Raw genomic sequence first — 20,672 nt, 5'->3', positions numbered from 1 at the left:
ATGCCTGGTAATTTTATGAACACTCTGAAGCTGGAGACAAAAACATTTAACTCTCCTTATTAAAAAAATTCAGATTGTATTTAGATTATTTTGGGAAACATAGAAGCCCAGTACTCTACTTGTTCAACTATATGGTGTCATATGTTTTAAAACAAAAGAAAGAAAACACAAATTTTAACCTAAAATGCTCGGTTATTGGGACATATATTGGAATTCTTGGCCTGTGATTGCACATGTAGGCAACCAAAATTATGAAGCTTAGTAATACACCTTCAGCTTATAGTAAATGGAATATAATTATGTCTACAGTATCTGGAGGTTATGTGCTATAATATCACCTATTAAATTCCACACAGTATCTTTCAAAAAGTATTTTTTTCCTTTTCTTTTCCTTTCCTTTTTTATTTTCCTTTTGTTTTCAACTAGGACCCCTACTATGGCTGGTGGCCTATTTTCTATTGACAGAAACTACTTTGAAGAGATAGGAACTTACGATGCAGGAATGGATATCTGGGGTGGAGAGAATCTTGAAATGTCTTTTAGGGTAATTTACCATTTTACTTACTTTTCTGATAACTGGCAGTTTTTCTGTTAAAATGTTGAGTTTTAAGAAAGGGATACTTTTCACTTGTGTGATCTAAAATGAAATATTTATTTTGGTATGAAATTACAGGTGGACTTCAACTAGTGTCCCATCGACAGAAGGCTTCTGTCATCAAAACAGTGAGGGGGGGGCAACTTCCCCTCCCTATACGCCCCCATATCTTCCAAAATCTACTAAGGAGCATCCCCCAAATCTCCAGGGCAGCTTTAGGGTAAGGGAAATAAAGTTCTCCATCAATGGAGGGGCACTAGTTGGATTTCATCTTACGTTTTTAGGGTTGTTGGATTTTATTTTTTTCTTTGCATGCAATATATAACACTGTTCTGGAAGTTCTTTGGGTAATTGAGAACTGCATGCTATAAGTACGTACATTTATGTTATCAAAGCTTTCACTCAAATAATAGAAATAGCAACATATGAATGAAATAATTTAGTATACATTAAGAGTTTGTAAATTTTGTCATGAATTTACAAGCTATTAATGCTTTTTTTAAATGTTACTTTCCTTTTGAGAAGCATGACTACAAAGGGATTTAATTCACATCCTTGAGCAAATTGACGTATTTTAATCATCTGCCTGGTGATGTTTTTATAGTTAAGTTTGCATTGGAATTCCCTGAGAGAGAATTGATTCATTGATTGGTTGATGCTCTGATTCTAGAGCATGGTCTCTACCATACATTAACCTGGTGCCCTCTAAATGTGTTGGACTGCAACTTCCATGTTGGCTGGGAATTATGGGAGAACAACATATCTGGAAGGCAGCAGGTTGAGGAAGGTTGTGTTAATTAACTTTTGGGATGCTACATTAATTCACCCCAATTTATTTCTGAAACTGCACATTTGTGGAGGAAGCTTTTATCCTTTACTTTGCTGATGCACAACTGTGCATCTCCAGTTTATAAAATAGAAATATGCTGTGTTCCCTGACAGTTTTCTCTAATGGAGCAAAATTGGGGGTGCTCTCATAGGGAAAGCACCCTGCCCCCCATTTCACCCCATTCCAGCAAACTGTCAGGGAACACAGCACAAGTTGGTTTCCAGACCATCTTCCAAGGCAGCCCCACATTCAGTGCATTATGGTAGTCCACCCTGGACATCCCTAGTGCATGGATAAACTGAGGCAAACTCCATCCCCTCCAGATAAGGAGCCTAAACTGGTAAAATGCACTCCAGCCACCTGGGCTTCCCCAGTTAGCGCAGCGTCCAGGAGGGCTCCCAGACTATGCATTTGCTGTTTTAGTGGGAGGGCAACACCATCTAAGACCTGTTACAAACTTCCATCCAAAGTAGTTGGTTTCCCAACCCACAGTACGTCCATTGTCTCTTGATTAAGTTTCAGTTTGTTACCATCATCTACCCAAAAACAGCCTCCAGGCACTGATTCACAAGTTCAGCAGCATCCCTGAGATGTGTGGATGCAAATGAGAAGTAGAGCTGAGAATTATCTGCATGCTGATAACATTTCAGCCCAAACCTCCTGATGACGTCCCCCAGTTGTTTCATTAAGGTTTATAAGGCATGGCAGTCCAGATGGAATCTTGCTGTACCCCACAAAAGTCCCCCAGCACCAACTTCTAAGACCGTTACCATATATGTATTATATCTGCAGAAAATATAAGACAGCACCCAAAGCTGTCATCTTGTCCTGCAGTGAGGAAGCTAGGCATACCAGACAGTCTGTTATATTGGTTCCTTCACTAAATGACTAAGGTTGAGACATCTGTAGGTTGCAACTATATTATGTTCAGGAGAGTTTAAGAAACAGCTTATTTTCTGAATTACATAAAAATATAAAAATAAAGCAGAACATTTATCTACACAGGAGCAAATAATTTAGTAGTGTAAAATGTGTTTTATATACATTGGGTATAATTTTAAGCACTAGTACATTAGGTGAGCCGTTTCACAGAAGGGAAAGCTAATAATTTTAAAAGTTTGAAAATAGTGGAGTTCTGTGGATATTTACAATATTTTTTTATAAATTGAAAACATAATAGGTGTTCCATGTTCTAAGTATAGTGTGTGTGGGTTTAATGATACCAAATTATATACCATAGTTTTTCACTTCCCTGTTTTCATTGTATAGTCTGTAACAGTGAGTTGCTAGCAAGAACTGAAGGTCTGCAATCTAGCTGTGCTTCTGGTTGAGTATAGAAACAAAGAAATAAATTGGTTGGAGTGGAAACATTTCCCCTCTTCCACAATGGCCAGATTTCTTTTCTTTTTTTTAAAAAAAAAGAAGGACAGTGAATTTCACATGAAACACAAAAGTATATTGCTCAGTTCTTGGAGATGAAAACAGTTCAATCAAACGAAAGAGGAAGAGAAACGCAAATAAACATCTATAGGTGTAATAATGTAGATCTTGTAGAAACGTTCGTGGAAGTTCATGTTTTTAGATATTGATCATGGCTGTCAAAATACAATTCAGTGTGATAGCATTCATGCAGCAGCTGTAATATTTGAAAGCTGTTTTCCATGTGGTTCATAATAGTGAAAGCAGGCACAACAACTGCACAGCACTGGGACTGGAGGTGTCTATGGAATTAGATCAAATCTCCCAAAAACAAACTTACAAAAATCAAGATGGAAGTAATTCTCTTTCATGTTTCTTATTGGTGCTTCAGTCCTTGAATTGGCCCTAAGTTTGGACAACTTGAGCATTTTATCCTCTAAATCAGCATTTCTATGACAGCATTGGAGGCACATTGGGAATGTGCACATTACAGATCCTGGCCCTGCCAAGGCACCAAAAGTTAGTCTTGGAAATATATTGAGGGAAGAAAAGTGAAAAGAGAGATGGAAGTCTGAGTGTTTGGACCGATTTTTCTATGATGGGAGCTACAGAGTATTTCAAAGGTTGTTGATTGCAAGCATGGAGTGAGGCTTGTTACAAAAAAAATCCCTAGTTGGGAGAGGGATTAATTTTCTTTAATTTCAGGAGCAATATTGCTACAAAACTATTTGGAAACTCTATTACCATTTCAAAATAGTTTCCTAAGACTGAACCCAGTTCAATTTGGGCATGAAATAAAACATGTAAATTTAGTTTAGATGTGACCTAGTACCTTTATGGCCAATTTTATAATTGCAACTCTATGAAAACTTTTTGGTTGGGATCCATAGTTAGCCTTGCGCAAATGGGAAGGGCTTGTAAGGGCTTTTTGATGTTCATCAAAGTCTTGTACAACATGCTACAATTATCATAAATCCCTGTAACATTGATTAATTTGGGTTGTCTATATCTCAGTTTAGATTAGAGGTGTATGGGTAAAAGGAAGATCATTAAGGAGCTGAACTGGAAGTATTACAAGTGTATGTACTACAAATCTTTTGGAAGCATAATGTTCCTGCTATGTGTATATGAAGCTAATTATGTTTTATAAGCTGCCTAATTATTTTTTATAAGCTGCCTGCAAAATATATGTTGTACGTCATGGTGGTCAGACGTGATGCACATATAACTGGGGACAAATAAGGATGTATCCAATACAAATTACATTTTACCAATTTCATTCCCCACACCATAATAGATACCAACTACATTGAGGCTGCTATGCTTAAGTTCCATTTTTCCATCTGTTGCAGTGGGATCCCTAGGCCAAGGCAACTTTATGCTGCAAATACAACTTTGTGTACTTCAACCTTTTGGGTGCATCGCTTCTTATAACATTATTTATGTGTGCAACAGGGGTGTCCCTTCTCCATCACTCTGTCTGCAACTGCTTCCCAGAAATGTCTTCTTTCAGATACTGCACTTTGAATATAGCTTCTTGACACTGAGTACTGAGAATACTCTGCAATTTTTATGTGGGCTGTAATTTCCTCATGGGTCCAATTTGCTTGGTGTCACCATTGGGCTGTAATTATTAAGCTGTTAAACAAATAATCTACAACTTCTAGAAATCCTAGATGCAAAGCAACACTTTGATAACACTTTGCTAATGGTACCATGTGCTTATGATTGCACATGTTCAGTGACAGTGCAGATACTTAGTTTCTACAATAATCTAGTTTATATTCCAGAGTTTTCTGATGCTCACTAGTGGAAGATGCTAGTTCTTCATCCTTATCCAAATACTCTTCAGTGATGTTAGCATGTGGTGTCGACTCCTTGTCATTGTTGGTACTGACAAGGAACCATCCTCCCCGTAGATCATGGACAACTGTAGAGTTGAGCTTACCATGAGAGACCTAGTAAAGCTTTTCCACAAGCACTCTTCAAACACTCTTTGTTGAATAAAAGAATGCCCACAGCAACTATTCTGCTTTGGGTTCTCCTGCCATGTGGCTGAAATCCTACCTTTCTAGTAGCTGTCCAGTGAGTCAAAGACCAGGAGATTCAGTGTAGCAGGGGAGCTGTCCAACAAGGAGGGAGCATGGCTAAGCTTCAACTGAGCAGCTTTTATAGTCGGTGTTGCTTCATTCCAGGCAGCTTTAAAACAACTTTTAAAAGCAAAATCACAATAAAGCAAAATAAGACAGTTAAAATAAAAAACTTCACATAGTAAATAAGATACAAATAGGAGGAAGCACGTAAATAATTTGGTAGCCAGGTTGATTCATACAGCAATTTTATCAATAGATAGATGTGTGGCAGTAGAGGGCTTGTTGCATCTTCCTTACCCCAGAGTAATCTGCTAAACATGTGCTGTGCCTTGCATTTTTATTAAATTGCTGAGTTTAAGTATCCATGGTAACTGGTGAAGAACAACATAATAGGATGTTACTGTGTAGTAGTTATAAGGTACTGTCATAACTGTGCTTGCACAGGAAGTAGACCCCAACTATTAATGTGGCTTTCAAATGGGATATGCTTAATCAATTGATATTATTTATTTATTGCATTTTTATACCACCCAATAGCTGAAGCTTCCTGGGTGATTCACAAAAATATATGGCCGAGATCTTGCTTATAATTATGATTACCAACATATCCTTAATCCTAACATAGATCCAAGACCTTGGCTGAATTTGATGTCATAAGAGTTAACCAAACCTTTTGGGATGAAATATACTTATCAGGCATCTCAAATAAAGTCTTATAGTCTTTTGAAGCACTTGGGAAAAACAGGCTCACCATCTCTGATTCAAGATGGCATTTAATCAAATTGTTTTCATAAAAATGAAATACTCCATTCTTTGATGTCTCACTGTAGAATGTGACAAACAGTGTATTGACATGATAAACATCAAATTAAATTCTCTTGCAAATGATGTTAGAAAGGCAGCAATAGATGTACAGAGAAGGCAGAAAATCAAACCTGTATGCTTCTAGAGTTTAGTTTTCATTCTGTTGTATGAAAACATAACTGTGTTTATGCATTTTTTATTTTTGTTTTAACCAAGTTTTATTTATGATAAGCTGCCTTGAATTCAATTTTTCTTGGTAGAAAGGCAGGGTACAAACCAAATAAATGAATAACCAAATTCTAAAGAGGCAATCCAGTTTGGTCATGGCCACTCAACGATACCCCTTGATAATCAGCCAGCCTGTGGGGAGAGCCTTAACAAAAGAAGGTGAAGAAGTGCCTAGGTGAATAGCACTATCATGACTGTAGATGTAGGGGGTTACATTATTTGTTTAATCCATTTCTTACCCGACTTTCAATATTATGGTCTTCTCAAGGTGGTTTACAGCATAAAGGATTAAGGATGGTGCCTGATGATTGAGAGGGGATTTAGACTACTTACTGGCCATGCAAACACCAGAATAATTTCCTTGCCCAAATTAGCAAAGAACAGTAAAGCTGGTCAGCTCCAGTCATCTTCAGTACACTTCCAGCTGACGTGAGGTAAAGTAAATAAGAGTTGCTTTCATAAGTGGGAGAAGAGAAAACTTAGGGGCAAATAAACTGACTCAAGAAGGGGCCTGTCTGAGAGGCAGAAAGTTAAAGCTTAGGACTTATATCTATATTTTGCTCTCATGACATAATTAGGGGACTATTTTGTACAGCAAGTGTGGACAAACTGTGCCCTGCCCCTAGGTTTTTTGGCCTACAGTTTCCATCAGCCCTAGCCAGCATAGCCAATGGTGAGAGATGATGGAAATTGTAAGCCAAAATATCTGGAGGACCACAAGTTGCCCACAACTGTTGTAAAGCAATTATGAAATAATCGCATACCTGTAATTTTCCTCATGTCTCAGTTTCTTTGGCTGAATGCATGTCCATGTCATGGATGCCAGTCCGATGACACCAATAATACTTGGGTTTGCTGGCAGCTGCATATAAGGGAACAAATCCTTTGCAGTGTTAAAGTGAAGAAGCATCTGAATATTCATATCATCAGATTTCACTTGGGATAGGGGTGCACAGTCCCACTGGTCACTGCATCCAGGAACAACAGAGTAGTGCCACCAACCTTTTCACAGAAATAATTGGCTGCTGCCAGACCCCTAAATGGCTATTAATCCCACAAGTAAGACTCACCCTTGAGGCATAATCTGGTTTAACAATCTCTTACCATCATTTGCTCTGTATGTTATTTTTTGAGCCTTGTTCAGTATGCATTCCTCTTCACTCACCTTCTTTTGTTGCCTCTCCTGTGTTGAATTTCAGATGGTATGCCCCATTAGGGCAGGGCCTGCCTCTGGTACTTTGCAAAAGTTCCATGCAAATTGATAATGTTATAGAAGCAATTGTAAATAATGAATGTTACTCAAGTGCCAATGCACAATGTTTGTGCCTCCATAATTACCATTTACTTACTTATGTACAATTATGTTTAGGACACCTTTAAGGGTGGAACCCTGCATAATAGGTTGCATAAGAAATATTACTCCTGACTATGTATATATTTTGTTTTCATCTCTCATGAAAAGCCACAGTTCTCATAAGATTATAATTTCTCATAAAAGGGAATATGAAATATTAGATACACTCCCATATGAAGACTCTGCTGATCTTGAAACTGTAATAAAATTACTTACTTACACATGAAATCTGAACCATTTTGATTTTAGCAAAGGCATTCATTCTGTCATGCTGTAACTTTTCACTGTATTTTTCTTCTGACCTCTTAGCCTAATATTGTTAATCTAAGTAACAAAACAACGGTGAAATTTTCCCCACCTAAATTCAAAGGAAAATCACATATGCTTCAGATAAGAAGTCTGAAGGAAGGATGATGGCTAGTTAGGTAACAAAGTAAATAGATTGCTTACAGATCATAGCTGGGAATTTTGGTAAAAATAATAGTTCATTCTTAAAGAGTGGTGAGCTTAAATTCCTTTCTGTATTTAAGCATCACACATAACCAACTCAAGAAGAATCATGTAAATATTAGGGGCAGAGGTGAGAGAGTTTGGATAAGAACATCTGTCCTTGTCTTGACCTCTCTATTCTTTTTGGATCAGCTCCAAAATGTCTTATGGGTAAGACATTTTCCATTAATTCCATTAATAATCTCGCCCCTCGCCTTTCTTTCAAAAAATATTCAAAACCTTTTTGAGATGTATTTTGCTTTTTACAACCACTTGTATATTTGTATATGTTCTATGCTCTCATGGTGTATCTTGCTATCATGTAAAGAGTTCCACTCTAAGGGTGGTCTAGAAATAATGTTAAATAAATAAGTAAAATAAGGCAGAGATAGGCAATTAAAATTCAGTGGGGGCTAAATTATATCAAAGGAGCAGTGTCACGACACCTGATGCCATTTGGTTCCAGCAGGCACACCTGCTGGGGGTCTGTTGGGAACCAGCTTTACTACATGCAGGACTTCTTGGAGATGGCCTTTGTGCAGTGAAGCCATTTTGCTTGCCCCATGCCTTCTCCTATTGGGAAGAGGATGTAAGCCAGGTAAAGCCTCACCTAGCTCATCCTTTGCCTTACCCACCCCCCTCCACCATGGGAAGAAGAAGGATGAGCAAAGCACTCTGCACGTACTCTGCCACCAGGGGAATCCCCTTTTGATTTTTGTTTGGAGATAACAGAGGGGTTTGCTTGCTCGCCCTCCTTGTTATTTCTGGTCACAGATTGGCAATAGAAGGGGATTCCTGTACCCACATCCTCCAAAGGCTCTCAGTTGCTTCCAGACCAGGGGGCAGGGCTTGGGGAGGAGGTGGAGCTTGTGGAGGTGAATGAGATAGGCTTGCAGAAGGAGCCCACACCTCCATGGGCCAGATTAGGACTGTGGACTGGAGCTTTTCGACCCATGGTATATTTTTTAAAAAATACTTCTGAAGTTGTGTGCTCTAAAACCACATTTTGTGTTTTCTGCACACTACTTTAGAATTAGTAGTATACATTCAATCCTCCTGATAGTAGAGAATATTCTTGCCAGACATGTAATCTTTTCATTAGAAAGGCAGGTTAGTGGTTGTAAATAAAAATATTTCCGCTTTTTCAGAACAATTCCCTGTGGTTCCTTAGCGGATGTCAACTTACAATACTTTTGCTGTTGGCTTAGCTGCATGTCCCTGAACTGTGAAATGCGAAGGGTTTTTTTTGTGTGTGTGTGTTGTCATGGCTGATCTCAATTCTTTTTGGTATACTGCTGAACAAGTACTTAATAGTTTAAAGTCTAAGTATACTCTGCCATGAGTTGCTATAATAACATTTCCATTAATACAAATCATCTTTAAATGTTCAAGTTTGTTCTTACTTTAAAATGTAGCAATGTTCACTAGGAATGTCAAAGGCTTTAATAGATGAGCATTTTGCTTAGAACAAATGATATGCCATGTTCAACCTGTTCATATATGTTTAAGAGTAGTCTGGTAGGAGGGTATTTTTAATTTTTATCTCCAGACCTTTTATGACTGCAGCAGTAATCCATAGCCAAATTTCATGTATCACAGTTTTATTTCATGTCTCTCTGTTATAATATATTTTATGTTTCTGGGTTATATGGGTTATGCATCTGCACAGAACAGTCATTCAGAACTTTCTAGAGATAAATAGAGTTTTTTTGCAGGAGCTCTGCCCACCTCTGCTGCACAATGTCTGGGCATGACCTTTCAGTTCCTGTTCGTCTGCCATAGTGACTAGCAGCATTTGGAACGTTCTCTTACCTCATGGCAAAATCATAGAAAATTCCACTATCCCTCCTGGGACACTGAACAGAGTTCTCATTTCTTCTTTCTCTTTTTCTCTCTTCCTTTTCTATTTTCTGTGTTCTTCTTTATTTCCTTGCCCCTTCATGGCACATGGCCTCCAACATCTTCTTCAAAAAAATGCATCTGTTGTGGTGCGAAGGTACCATTAACTGATGGACACTCCAACTGCCAGGAGAAAAAGAACAGTTCACCTTTGGGCCCTCTCCTACAGACCATTCACCGCCAAGACATCATCATTATGACTATAGGGATAGGGACTACATGCATCAACATTCCTACCAAGAACATACTTACTCCTCTCACTTTATAGAAAGACCTAAGGGAATTTCTAATCATGTAACACTTTCTCACATGTTCATTACACTGCCTGATGCTCAGTTACTGGAAACGTCAGCCTCATGGCCTCCACCACCTAAGTAACTCCATTAGTACACCTCCATATGAAACCTCTCCAGTCACAAATTTTGAACTAGAAATGGACACCCACCCACCCAATGCAGTCTCTTCTCTATTCAATGTATGCACTGGTTGACAGTTCCAGCATGCCTCTTATAGGGCCTCAACTCATCCATCCCTAACAGTCACCAAGGATGCATCCCTTCATGGCTGGGAGCACACTGTGGCTCACTCATGAGCAGGTGACTGTTGTCCAATTGAGAGAAAGCCCTATGTCAGTCAATTAAAGCTTGCTTTTGCCAGAGCCCTATAGGCACGCAAATCTGCTTTCAAGTGACTATCCATGGTACTGTTGCAATGGACAATACCATGGTTGTCTTCTCTATAAGCAAGTAGGGTGTGACAAGATCCCTTTACCTCCTTCAACTCATCCTCAATTTCTGGGATCTCTCCACATTACCCCCATCGCCTTGTAGGAATATCCAACACTCTTGCTGACTCACTCTCAAGTAGGGACCTACCCTTCACAAATGGGAGTGCTGTATGACAGTCAGACTAGATCTCTTTGGCATGTGGGGCACCCCAACTATCAACCTCTTTACTATAGCACTGCAAATGAAATGCCAGACTTTCTGCAGCAGGGCTGGTCATGAGCTGGACTCTCTAGGAGACACTTTGGCTGCAAGAAAGGAAATGCTATTTTGGGCTGCATTAATAGAAGTATAGCTTCCAAATCGTGTGAGGTACTGGTTCCTCTCTATTCGGCCCTGGTTAGGCCTCATCTAGAGTATTGTATCCAGTTCTGGGCTCCACAATTCAAGAAGGATGCAGACAAGCTGGAGCGTGTTCAGAGGAGGGCAACCAGGATGATCAGGGGTCTGGAAACAAAGCCCTATGAAGAGAGACTGAAAGAACTGGGCATGTTTAGCCTGGAGAAGAGAAGATTGTGGGGAGACATGATAGCACTCTTCAAATACTTAAAAGGTTGTCGCACAGAGGAGGGCCAGGATCTATTCCGTGTCCTGCACTATCATCCCAGAGTGCAGGACACGGAATAAGGGGCTCAAATTAAAGGAAGCCAGATTCAAGCTGGACATCAGGAAAAACGTCCTGTTAGAGCAGTACAACAATGGAATCAGTTACCTAGAGAGGTTGTGGGCTCTCCCACACTAGAGGCCTTCAAGAGGCAGCTGGACAACCATCTGTCAGGGATGGTTTAGGGTGGATTCCTGCATTGAGCAGGGGGTTGGACTTGATGGCCTTGTAGGCCCCTTCCAACTCTGTTATTCTATGATTCTATTATTCTTCGCTGGGGAGGCACTGTAACCTATGTGTTCCCCCTTTCCCCCTTGTCACATAAGCATTGAACAAAATACAGGATGATGGAACTCACTGCATCTTGATAACCCCATGGTGGCTGAAGCAGACATGGTTTAGAACATTTATTCTCTTGTCCAACCACACTTTCCCCACCCACCCCGCATCTCCTTCACCTCTCTGATCCCTTCACAATGAGCAGCAGGAAGATTAGGCACCCAGATCTCTAAACTACTAGAACCTGGGGTCATCCCATGAAGCTGATTGGTGGGAGATCCAGGATGAATAAGAGGAAGTACTTCTTCATACAGTGCATAGTTAAATTTATGAAACTCACTACCACAAGATGTAGTGATGGCCACCAATTTGGATGGCTTTAAAAGGGGGTTGGACAAATTCCTGGAGGCGAAGGCTATCAATGGTTACTAGGCCTGATGGCTGTGTGCTATCTCCAGTATTTGAGGCAGTAAGCCTGTGTGCACCAGTTGCTGGGGAACATGGGTGGGAGGGTGCTGTTGCACCATGTCCTGCTTGTTGGTCTCCGGCCGATGGCTGGTTGGCCACTGTGTGAACAGAGTGCTGGACTAGGTGGACCTTTGGTCTGATCCAGCATCAGGGCACTTCTTATGTTCTCTACATCTCTAAACTCTACATCTCACTGCATGGAAAGTGAGCAATTTTACCAGTTCTTTGACAGGGTCCTGGAAGAAATTATTTCTTCATGCAAGCCATCCACCCAGCTTCATTTGCTGCCAAGTAAAAGGCATTTCTGAATTTTCTCACTCCAGCAGAACAGGAAAATCCTGTGATCTATTGAGTATATTGGACATTCTTCTTTCTTTGAAATATAAATGTTTAGCTGTTTCTGCTCTCAACCATATTGGCTAATCATGGCAATACTGAAGGGTTCCCCTCTCTTCTCACACCATCATGCTAAACATGAAACGTCTCGTTAAAGAATTTGCTAAGCTCTATCCACTGGCCTCCCCTATGGTTCTGGCCTGGAGTCTGTCAGTGTACTGGATCAATTAATGGCCAATTCCTTTAAAACTATGGCCACAGCCAACCTTAGGCTCTCCACAGTAAAAGTGGTTTTCCTCATTGCTATTACTTCAGCATGAAGGGTGAGCAAACTATGTGTTCTAGTCTAAAGTATGACCAACTGTTCCTCACTTTTCATAAGGTGAAAGTAGTGTTATGCCAGGACTGCTTCTTCCTTTCAAAGGTTGTCTCACTATTCCATTTAACTCAGGGCATCATATTACCAATGTTCTTTCCTTAAATTCCCTCCCTGATGGAGCTCAAACTTCATTCCCTGGATGTCAGACAGGCACCTTCATTCTGCATCCATAAAACATTGTCCTTTAAGAAATCTACCCATTTATTCGTCTGCCTCTTGAGATCCAAAAAGGGTCACTTGGTGTCATCACACTTCATCAAATTGGTGGTTTCAGCCATACTTCTCATGACATCTCCGTCACCCCTCTGGTTTGTCTCTTGCTTTTCAGTCACCCATATGTGTGAATTACAGAGACCATGAAGAAGGAGGACAGGTTGCTTACCTATAACTGTGGCTCTTTGAGTGGTCATCTTTGAACTCACACAACCTACCCTCCTGCCTGCTTCAATGCCTCACCTTCTTAGTTCCTCTGCTGCAGTAGACTCAGAACTGGAGCCACACCTGAAGGGTGCACAGAGGAGGTGGGCAGGGTTCCTACCTCAGAGCCTGTTTAGTGTTTGAATGTTCCAAATGACTGTTCTGCCCAGGCATATAACCTGTATGTGTGAGTTCGCAGATGACCACTCAAAGAACCACAGTTCAGCAATCTGCCCTTTTGCTTAACCAACAGAAACTTACAGCCCTGTCTATATTGGGGCTTAAATCAACGCCATAGAGATTTTGGTTCTTCTATTGGTTGGATCTGTACTCAGTGGGAATTAACTTAGTCCTGACCAATGTAAGTCTTGTTGATTTCAATGGGTTTTTTCAAAGTATGAATAAGTCTGGATCCATTCCAATGCTTTTGCTGTAATTATATAGCTGTTTTTATTGCTGTATCAGTATCATGGCTTTTTGAATGAGATATTTAAAATCTGCATCTAAAGACTATGTGTTATCCATATTTAGTAACAAGGGAATGAATAGAGAAGGAAGGGTTCCTTATGAATTGAGCAAAGCCAGGAAGTTGCTAATGCTTCTTCACACAGCATTTTTATAAACTCCATAGGACTGTTCAGTAATGCTGTGCTGTGATTGCAAACACATTTTCCATGAGACAAGGCATGATCCATATGGCTAGTATTTGATGCGCCAACCTTTCATTTTTCTGGTAAAAAATGTAGGGATACTATGATAAATTTCCTTAACCCCAGTACAAGAGGCAGTTATTCACATAAGTTTGTGTGGGACAAAATCAAACTAGCATGAATTGGCAGTGGTCTGAAAACTAGATGATATGCTATTATAGTGCTGTTTTAAAAAAAGTGCAAATCTTTTTTGCCTGCTTCTGCTATAATGTGAAACTCACTGGACTGAGGCCCCCAACCTCACATGTCTGAGATCTGTCAGTGAGAACTGCGAACCCCAGCCTCACAGTTATAAAATCTGTGGGTGAGTCCTGCAAATTAGAGCATATTCCATGTTCTGTCAGAAGCAGAAGCCACTTGTACATCTTGTATTCATGTTTTTGTGCAGTCTATGAATAAGTACAGAGTGGGCTATTCTATCTGAGACATCAACAGTTTAATAATGCCTGTGTCAAGGATTTGCTGGCAACATGCTCCCAAGTTGTCGTTTTTGTTGTCCCTAAGCCCTGATGTAATCAGTGGGACAACATCAGTTAAAGTATGGCCTGGTTCAGACGACACTCTGGGCTTTGTAGTTAGCTTAACATGTTCTCCTGTGGTTAACCACATGCTGAATGCTTGCAGACAACACTTTTAACCCTTTTGTGGTTACGTTTTCCTTAGTGAGCCTAAAGGGGCAAATGGTTAGGGGAAACGTGTGTCAGACGACACCATAAACCATGGTTAGGAAAGGAAAGGAACCTCTCGTGCTAAGCACTTGAGTCATTACTGACTCCTAGAGGGACGCGTGCTTTCACTGACGTTTTCTTGGCAGACTTTGTAGCCATTGCCTTTGTCTTCCCCAGTCACAGTTACCTTTCCCCCAGCTAGCTGGATACCCGTTTTACCGACCTCGGAAGGATGGAAGGCTGAGTCGACCTGAGCCGGCTGCCTGAGAACCAGCTTCCACTGGGATCGAACTCAGGCCATGGGGAGAGTTTCAGCTGCAGTAACTGCCACTTACCACTCTGCGCCACCCGAAGCTTGAAACCATGGTTAAGCATTCCATTAACCATTTTGTGGTTAAGTAGCATGGTTTAGTGTGTTGTTGGAACAGGGTCAATATTTAGTAAAGGCGTTAAGGGCACCTATACATTTACATTAGCAAAATTCAAGGATAAGACACTGCTTGATTCTAAGTACTAAAACTGTAGTCCTTCTAGTAAAGGGATGGGCAACACATGGCCCATGGGCTACATGCAGCTTCTCCATCCTCTGGTGCATTCCCTGCACTCCCTTGCCACTGCTGGCATGCCTTCAAAAGTCATAGCGGCGGCAAAAACATTGGCGGCTTTCCCCTGAATTTCAGCAGGAAATTGCTGTGGAGTTAAATAACGTGATCAAATTTAGTTTGTTCTAAATTTGCTGGCGGCAGTGGTAGGTGTGTCGCCTGTGGGGCGTCCCAGTGTGTGTGTGTGTGTGCTAAAATTGCCCCCAAAGCTGCTGACATTGCCCACCCCAATATATAGGAACCTAATATTTTAATTAGATGTCAGAAAACAAGCTGATAGATTTCGATTTACTTTTTAAATTTCAGATCTGGCAATGTGGAGGCTCACTAGAGATTGTAACATGTTCACATGTCGGCCATGTCTTTCGAAAAGCTACACCTTATACCTTTCCTGGTGGTACCGGTCATGTAATTAACAAGAATAATAGACGGCTTGCTGAGGTATGGATGGATGAATTCAAAGATTTCTTCTATATAATATCTCCAGGTAAGGAAGTATTTGATGATAATACTGTGAGAGGTGTGGAATGAAAGAAATATGCCATATAAAAATTATTTAAGGGATGTGTGCATTGAAGCTTAGTTTTATTGACTATTATTTTTTTATTAAAGGAAATATGCTTTGTATATTTAAATCTAAACTTTTCAGGTTTGTAGTATATGTAAAATTTGTGGATATAAAACTATAGAATTTCAGGATTGCAGGGGCAGCACCAGAAAAAAAAATAGACAAACACAGAAGGGACAAGGGACATTTCTGGGTCCATGCGTTGTATCCTGAATTTATTTATTTATTAAATTTGGGGGAAGAAACCAGAGATTTAGTAAGGTACACATTTTTACTGAAAAAGATAATAATTGTGGAAGTATTTACCTTGCTTAAAAATCCTGTTTATTTTCTTTACTGGTTCACTATCAATTTGTCACATGGATGACATTACCACATTAGATATCTGAGCATGATTATATCACAGTGCTAAGTAATCAGTCTGGCTTGAGCATGTGATACCTTTGTTGGGGTAACTGAAGGACAGGACACTGTAAATCAGGGGTCCCCAACATGGTGCTGAAAGCACCTGCAATGGTGCCTGTGAATGGGTCCAGTTGTCACCCATATAACTCCCCACCACCACTTTTTAAATATATGTACATGGATTTGTATATATCCACAGTGATGAATACATATGAAATGCATGCAACTTTCTAGCAATTATATACAGGCTTAAACGAAAGCAGAATGAATGTCCAAATAAGTATCAGTAAGGTAATGTCTATATGTCACCCATTCAAATATTTAAAGCATTGTAAGGTTGTCAATCCATTACATTATAGGAGGTCTGTGTTTATCCCTCCAATGTTATAATATCAGCCTTTTAGCTATCAAAAGGGCATGGAGTATCCAGTTATGCCAATCATTTGTTCTTTTCCATGAAGCAGGTAAATAATTTAAAAGAGTATGTACATCAGTGAATATTAAAGTCTGTTCCAGCACAAAATGTATCTGTGTAATAGGGATGGGTGAACTCGTCCCTGCTCACCAGACTCCCGCTGTATGTCTGACCTTGTTCACTGGGTGCAGCGAGCCACCAGGTGGTCCGTAGATGAGCAGTGCCTGGTGTTCCGCTGCTCTGCCGAGCCACCATTTAATACCAAATGGCAGCTCGGCCTTTTGTGTAAAATCACCATTTTGCATAAATGGCTGCCGTAAAGAGCTCCATTTATACAAAATGACAGACTAAGTAGTCTAATTAGACCATTTACGCCTTCAACTTTGCATAAGTGGACCTCTTTACGGCTGCGATTCATGCAAACTAGGCACTTCTCGACTCAGCACATGCTCAGTCAGGCAACGGTGGGGGGTGTCCACAGACTCCACTCCGTGGGGCCAAGCTAGTGCGAACCCGCAGAGCTCAAGTTCCCAACTGGACGCTTGCAACATACCAAGTACTATCCTTCCTGCAAAAAGAAGTAAATATTGGACATTGCTGAAATATATATTTAAAGAAGCATTAGCTATATTGCACCACCAGCAATTAGCTAAATTAGACAATCCCTTATTAAAGAGATGTTGTGGTGTCCAATGAACACAAAACATGTTTTGTTGTTGAATATGACACAGCCTAAGATCCATAGATGCAACAAGCAGACACCAGAATGGTGATCCACTGAGTAAGCATTTTGTGATGGTGCCCACAAGAGCTTCCTAAAATCCCAATTGTGCCCATGAGTCCCTAAAGGTTGGGGACCCCTGCTTTTAATGAATATTTTTACACAGAGTGCTGAAAAACGTTGGGAAATGAAAATATGCTAAATACACTCACAGATACCTGTGATTAGTTTTGGCTACAAATCTCACTCAAAATGAATTTATGATGCACTCCACTATACACTTTCCTGGGAGTAAGGAACTGAATGGGCTAGACTTATGAGTAGATATGCATAGGATTGCATTATTAATGTAATATTGACTTCCGTACTCAGATGTTCACCAGTTTATCTTATTTTAAACTGTTAATATTAAACAAAACTGGAACTCCTTTTATAGAATCTCAATGCAGTCTCACATTTTCAGTAATACTGTTATTTTAGCTTCAAGCAAGCTAATGTAGCAGATAATTTGAAGTAAAGGGACTCAAGGTTGAAACCATTCTTTACTGAATTTCAGCATTTCAAATAGAAAGGGTGTTTTCTTTCTTTGATCGAAGACAAGAATTGAAAACTTCAAATTGTAGCTTTGATCAGGAATAAAATAACTGTATTTTTCTGAAATGCTGGTACTCCAGTAATCGGTCCTTTCTTCCCTATATTTCAGAAACTCCCTTGATTGGTGAAAGATCGTTTGGGATTATTTATTTATTTTTGTGAGCTATTGTAAGCTTTATGAGCAAAGTCCTTTAAAAAAAGAGAGAAGTGTGGGCCTGTATGTTTGTCCGCAATAATCCATGAATACATTGCTACAGCTTTATTTATTTTTTCATTGGGTTATATCCTTGCTTTAGCAGAAGTGGTTTCCTGTCACTTCAGCAGGCAATACTGGCAAAGCCCTGGTTAACTTCTGGAAGGGAGAAATGGCCCAGGTGTTGGACACAATCGTGCCTGAGTGTCTTCTCCCATGGAGTGGAACCAAATGAGCCCCCTGGTTTTCCAGGGCTCTATGAGTGATGAAATATGTGGGAATTTGACTAGAGCAAAGTTGATAGAAAACACAGAACAAGTCTGATCGAACACAGAGTAGAGCTCACTTTAAAGCTTACTCCGTGGCAATGGGGGTGGCAAAGAAATTGCACTCCTCTGCACAGAGTCAGCTAGTGGAACGTTTTTCACTCTGGGCCATGAGAAGAAAAGATGGACCACTTGATATCCCACTGTGACCAATTGGTGCGACACTTTGCAGACAGGGCTGGGCAGAGGGGGTGGCAGTGGGGCCAATTGGCATGGGCCTTTGATTTTGAGGGGGCCTAGTCCGAGTCCCCCTGATAGAGGCAAAGGGGGACCCTTTGGTAAAGATTTGTTACAAAGTAGCTCTCTTGTGAGTGAGCAGTACTGACTCCATTTTGAGACAGCCAAAAAGACAAGGTGTCCTCACCGCCCCACCCCCATCTCCAGCAGAGATAAGACAAAAGCACATAAATGGGGCTGAGAGCAATCACAAAAGGCTAGATCAAGTGATTGAGTTCCTAAGAATGTTTCAATGGATTAGCAGTTTTGAACATTAACATTGACAAGGCAAAGTTGCTTGATTTTTCTGCTGTTGTTGTTGATGAATTTGCCCAACGAAAAGCATTTCTGAATGTGAAGAAATGATGTCTTATATGCATCTTGATTATTATTATTATTATTATTATTATTATTATTATTATTATTATTTATATAGCGCCATCAGTGTTCATGGTGCTGTACAGAACAAAATAAAAGTGCTTGCCATTACCCTTTTTAATCAATCGTTCTAGTTCATATGTATTTAGAACTGATTAAAAAAATACTTAATGAGCAGTTTGAAATGGGGCCTACATTTCCCATCTGGCTCGGGCCTGTTACCAGCTTTGCCCGGCCCTGTTTGCAGATAAAATTGTTCACACCTGTGCTGACTTGGATGCCATAGTTGATGTAACTTTGGTGGGTGTAATTTGGCTCTTGCTTGTCCAGTTAGAATGGATACTTTTCAGTTCGTACAGTCCAAGGATGTGGACAGGGTCCTCAGAGAAGTGAGGCCTAACCTAGCATGCTGGACCCTTGAACTTCCTGGTTTATATAAAAGCAGCCAGGGATGAATGGGCTGAGTAAGTAATGGTAGTTGCAAACGCACCTTTATGGTAAGTTGTGATTCCTAAAATAGACAGTGGTAAGACTTTTGTTTTTAAAACCCTCCTTGAAACCCACTGTATTGGATAATTGCCAGCCAGTCTCTAATATCCATTATTGAGCAAGGTGCTGGAGCATGTGGGATTTCTGAATGATGAGGAATATCTAAATCTATTTCAATATGGTTATGGGAAAGAGACTGCTTTGGTCACCTTGGTGGACAATCTATGCCAGGAGCTGTTGGTTTTGGTGAATTTCTTGGTGGCTTTCAATACCATGGTATTCTTCTGGGGTGTTTTTCTGAGATGGGACTGGGAGGCACTCTTATATGGTGCCTCCAGTCCTCCTTGGAGGGTCAACCTCAGAAGGTGGTGTTGGGGGATTCCTGTTGGCCTATGGTGTTCCTCGGGGTTCCATCTTATCTCCCATACCAGTTTGGCTACCAGTCTGATTCTGGGCACAATGCAGAGTGCTGGTTCTGACCTATAAATAAATAATATAAAGCCCAATACAGCTTGGGATCAGTCTACCTGAAAGACCGCCTTCTCCCGAATGAACCTGGCTGGTTGTTAAGATCCTCAATTTGTCAATAAGGTTGAGAACTTCATCTTTTGTCACCACTATTTGCCTCAGTTCCTCAGACTCCCTTCATGAAAACATCAGCTCAGGCACAGGCATTTGTTCTGTATCTTCTGCAGTGAACACCGATACAAAGAATTGTTTAGCACCTTTGCTGACTTCAAAGGTGTGTTTGGTGGTGATGCAAAAGAGGGCCTTCTTGGTGGCTTCTCCCAGGCTGTGGAACTCCCTGCTGAGGGAGGCAAGGTTCATTCCCTCTCTGCTGTCCTTATGCAGGCAGTCAAAGACTTTTTTAAAATTAAAATAGTCCTTTGGCATGTAAGCGGGTATGTTGGGTTGGATGTTGTTTTTCTTCTGTTTTTAATTGTGTTCTTATGCATTTGTTTCATTATTGTTTTAATCAAGTTTTATTTGTGGTTGTAAGCTGCCTTGAGTGCATTTTTCTTGGTAGGAAGAATCAATCAAACAATTAATCAATAAAAATATTTTTACCATAGGGTGAAGGATTGCTGCTTGGATTTCCTAATTATGATGCAAACATATGTAGAGCCCTTAGACACTGCTAGTTTGTTTATTTTGTCTAATTTACTGCTTTTACCTGTATATATCCAATGTATTTGTCCTACATAAATGTACATAACATGTTGTTTTTGTTCATTAAGGCTTTTATCACAAAGTTTCAGTTTGATATTAATTTTGTGCTAGGAAAGTAGGATGAGAAAATAACTCGGTGTCTTGTATAATGTATAGCTTAATTGTAATTGCTTTTGTGGTGGTTTTCTATTTTGATTAAGTTTTTAATTGTGCTTAGTTTAAAAGAGCGTCAGGTTTCT

General features: G+C 40.2%; 1 protein-coding gene across 1 annotated transcript in view; it reads left to right on the top strand.

Moving 5' to 3' along the window:
• The window catches only part of GALNT13 (polypeptide N-acetylgalactosaminyltransferase 13), a 186,343-nt gene that overhangs the window by 110,529 nt on the left and 55,142 nt on the right, over positions 1-20,672 (top strand). Inside the window, exons 7-8 of the mRNA XM_063118627.1 lie at positions 427-544; positions 15,265-15,445. Of these exons, the coding sequence (XP_062974697.1) occupies positions 427-544; positions 15,265-15,445 (299 nt within the window). The remainder of the gene's footprint in view (positions 1-426; positions 545-15,264; positions 15,446-20,672) is intronic.

Source organism: Elgaria multicarinata, chromosome 2 (assembly GCF_023053635.1).
Source record: "Elgaria multicarinata webbii isolate HBS135686 ecotype San Diego chromosome 2, rElgMul1.1.pri, whole genome shotgun sequence".
In the NCBI taxonomy this organism is placed as follows: domain Eukaryota; kingdom Metazoa; phylum Chordata; class Lepidosauria; order Squamata; family Anguidae; genus Elgaria; species Elgaria multicarinata.
The sequence above is the reverse complement of the archived record's forward strand: the minus strand, read 5'-3'. Positions and strand labels throughout refer to the sequence as shown.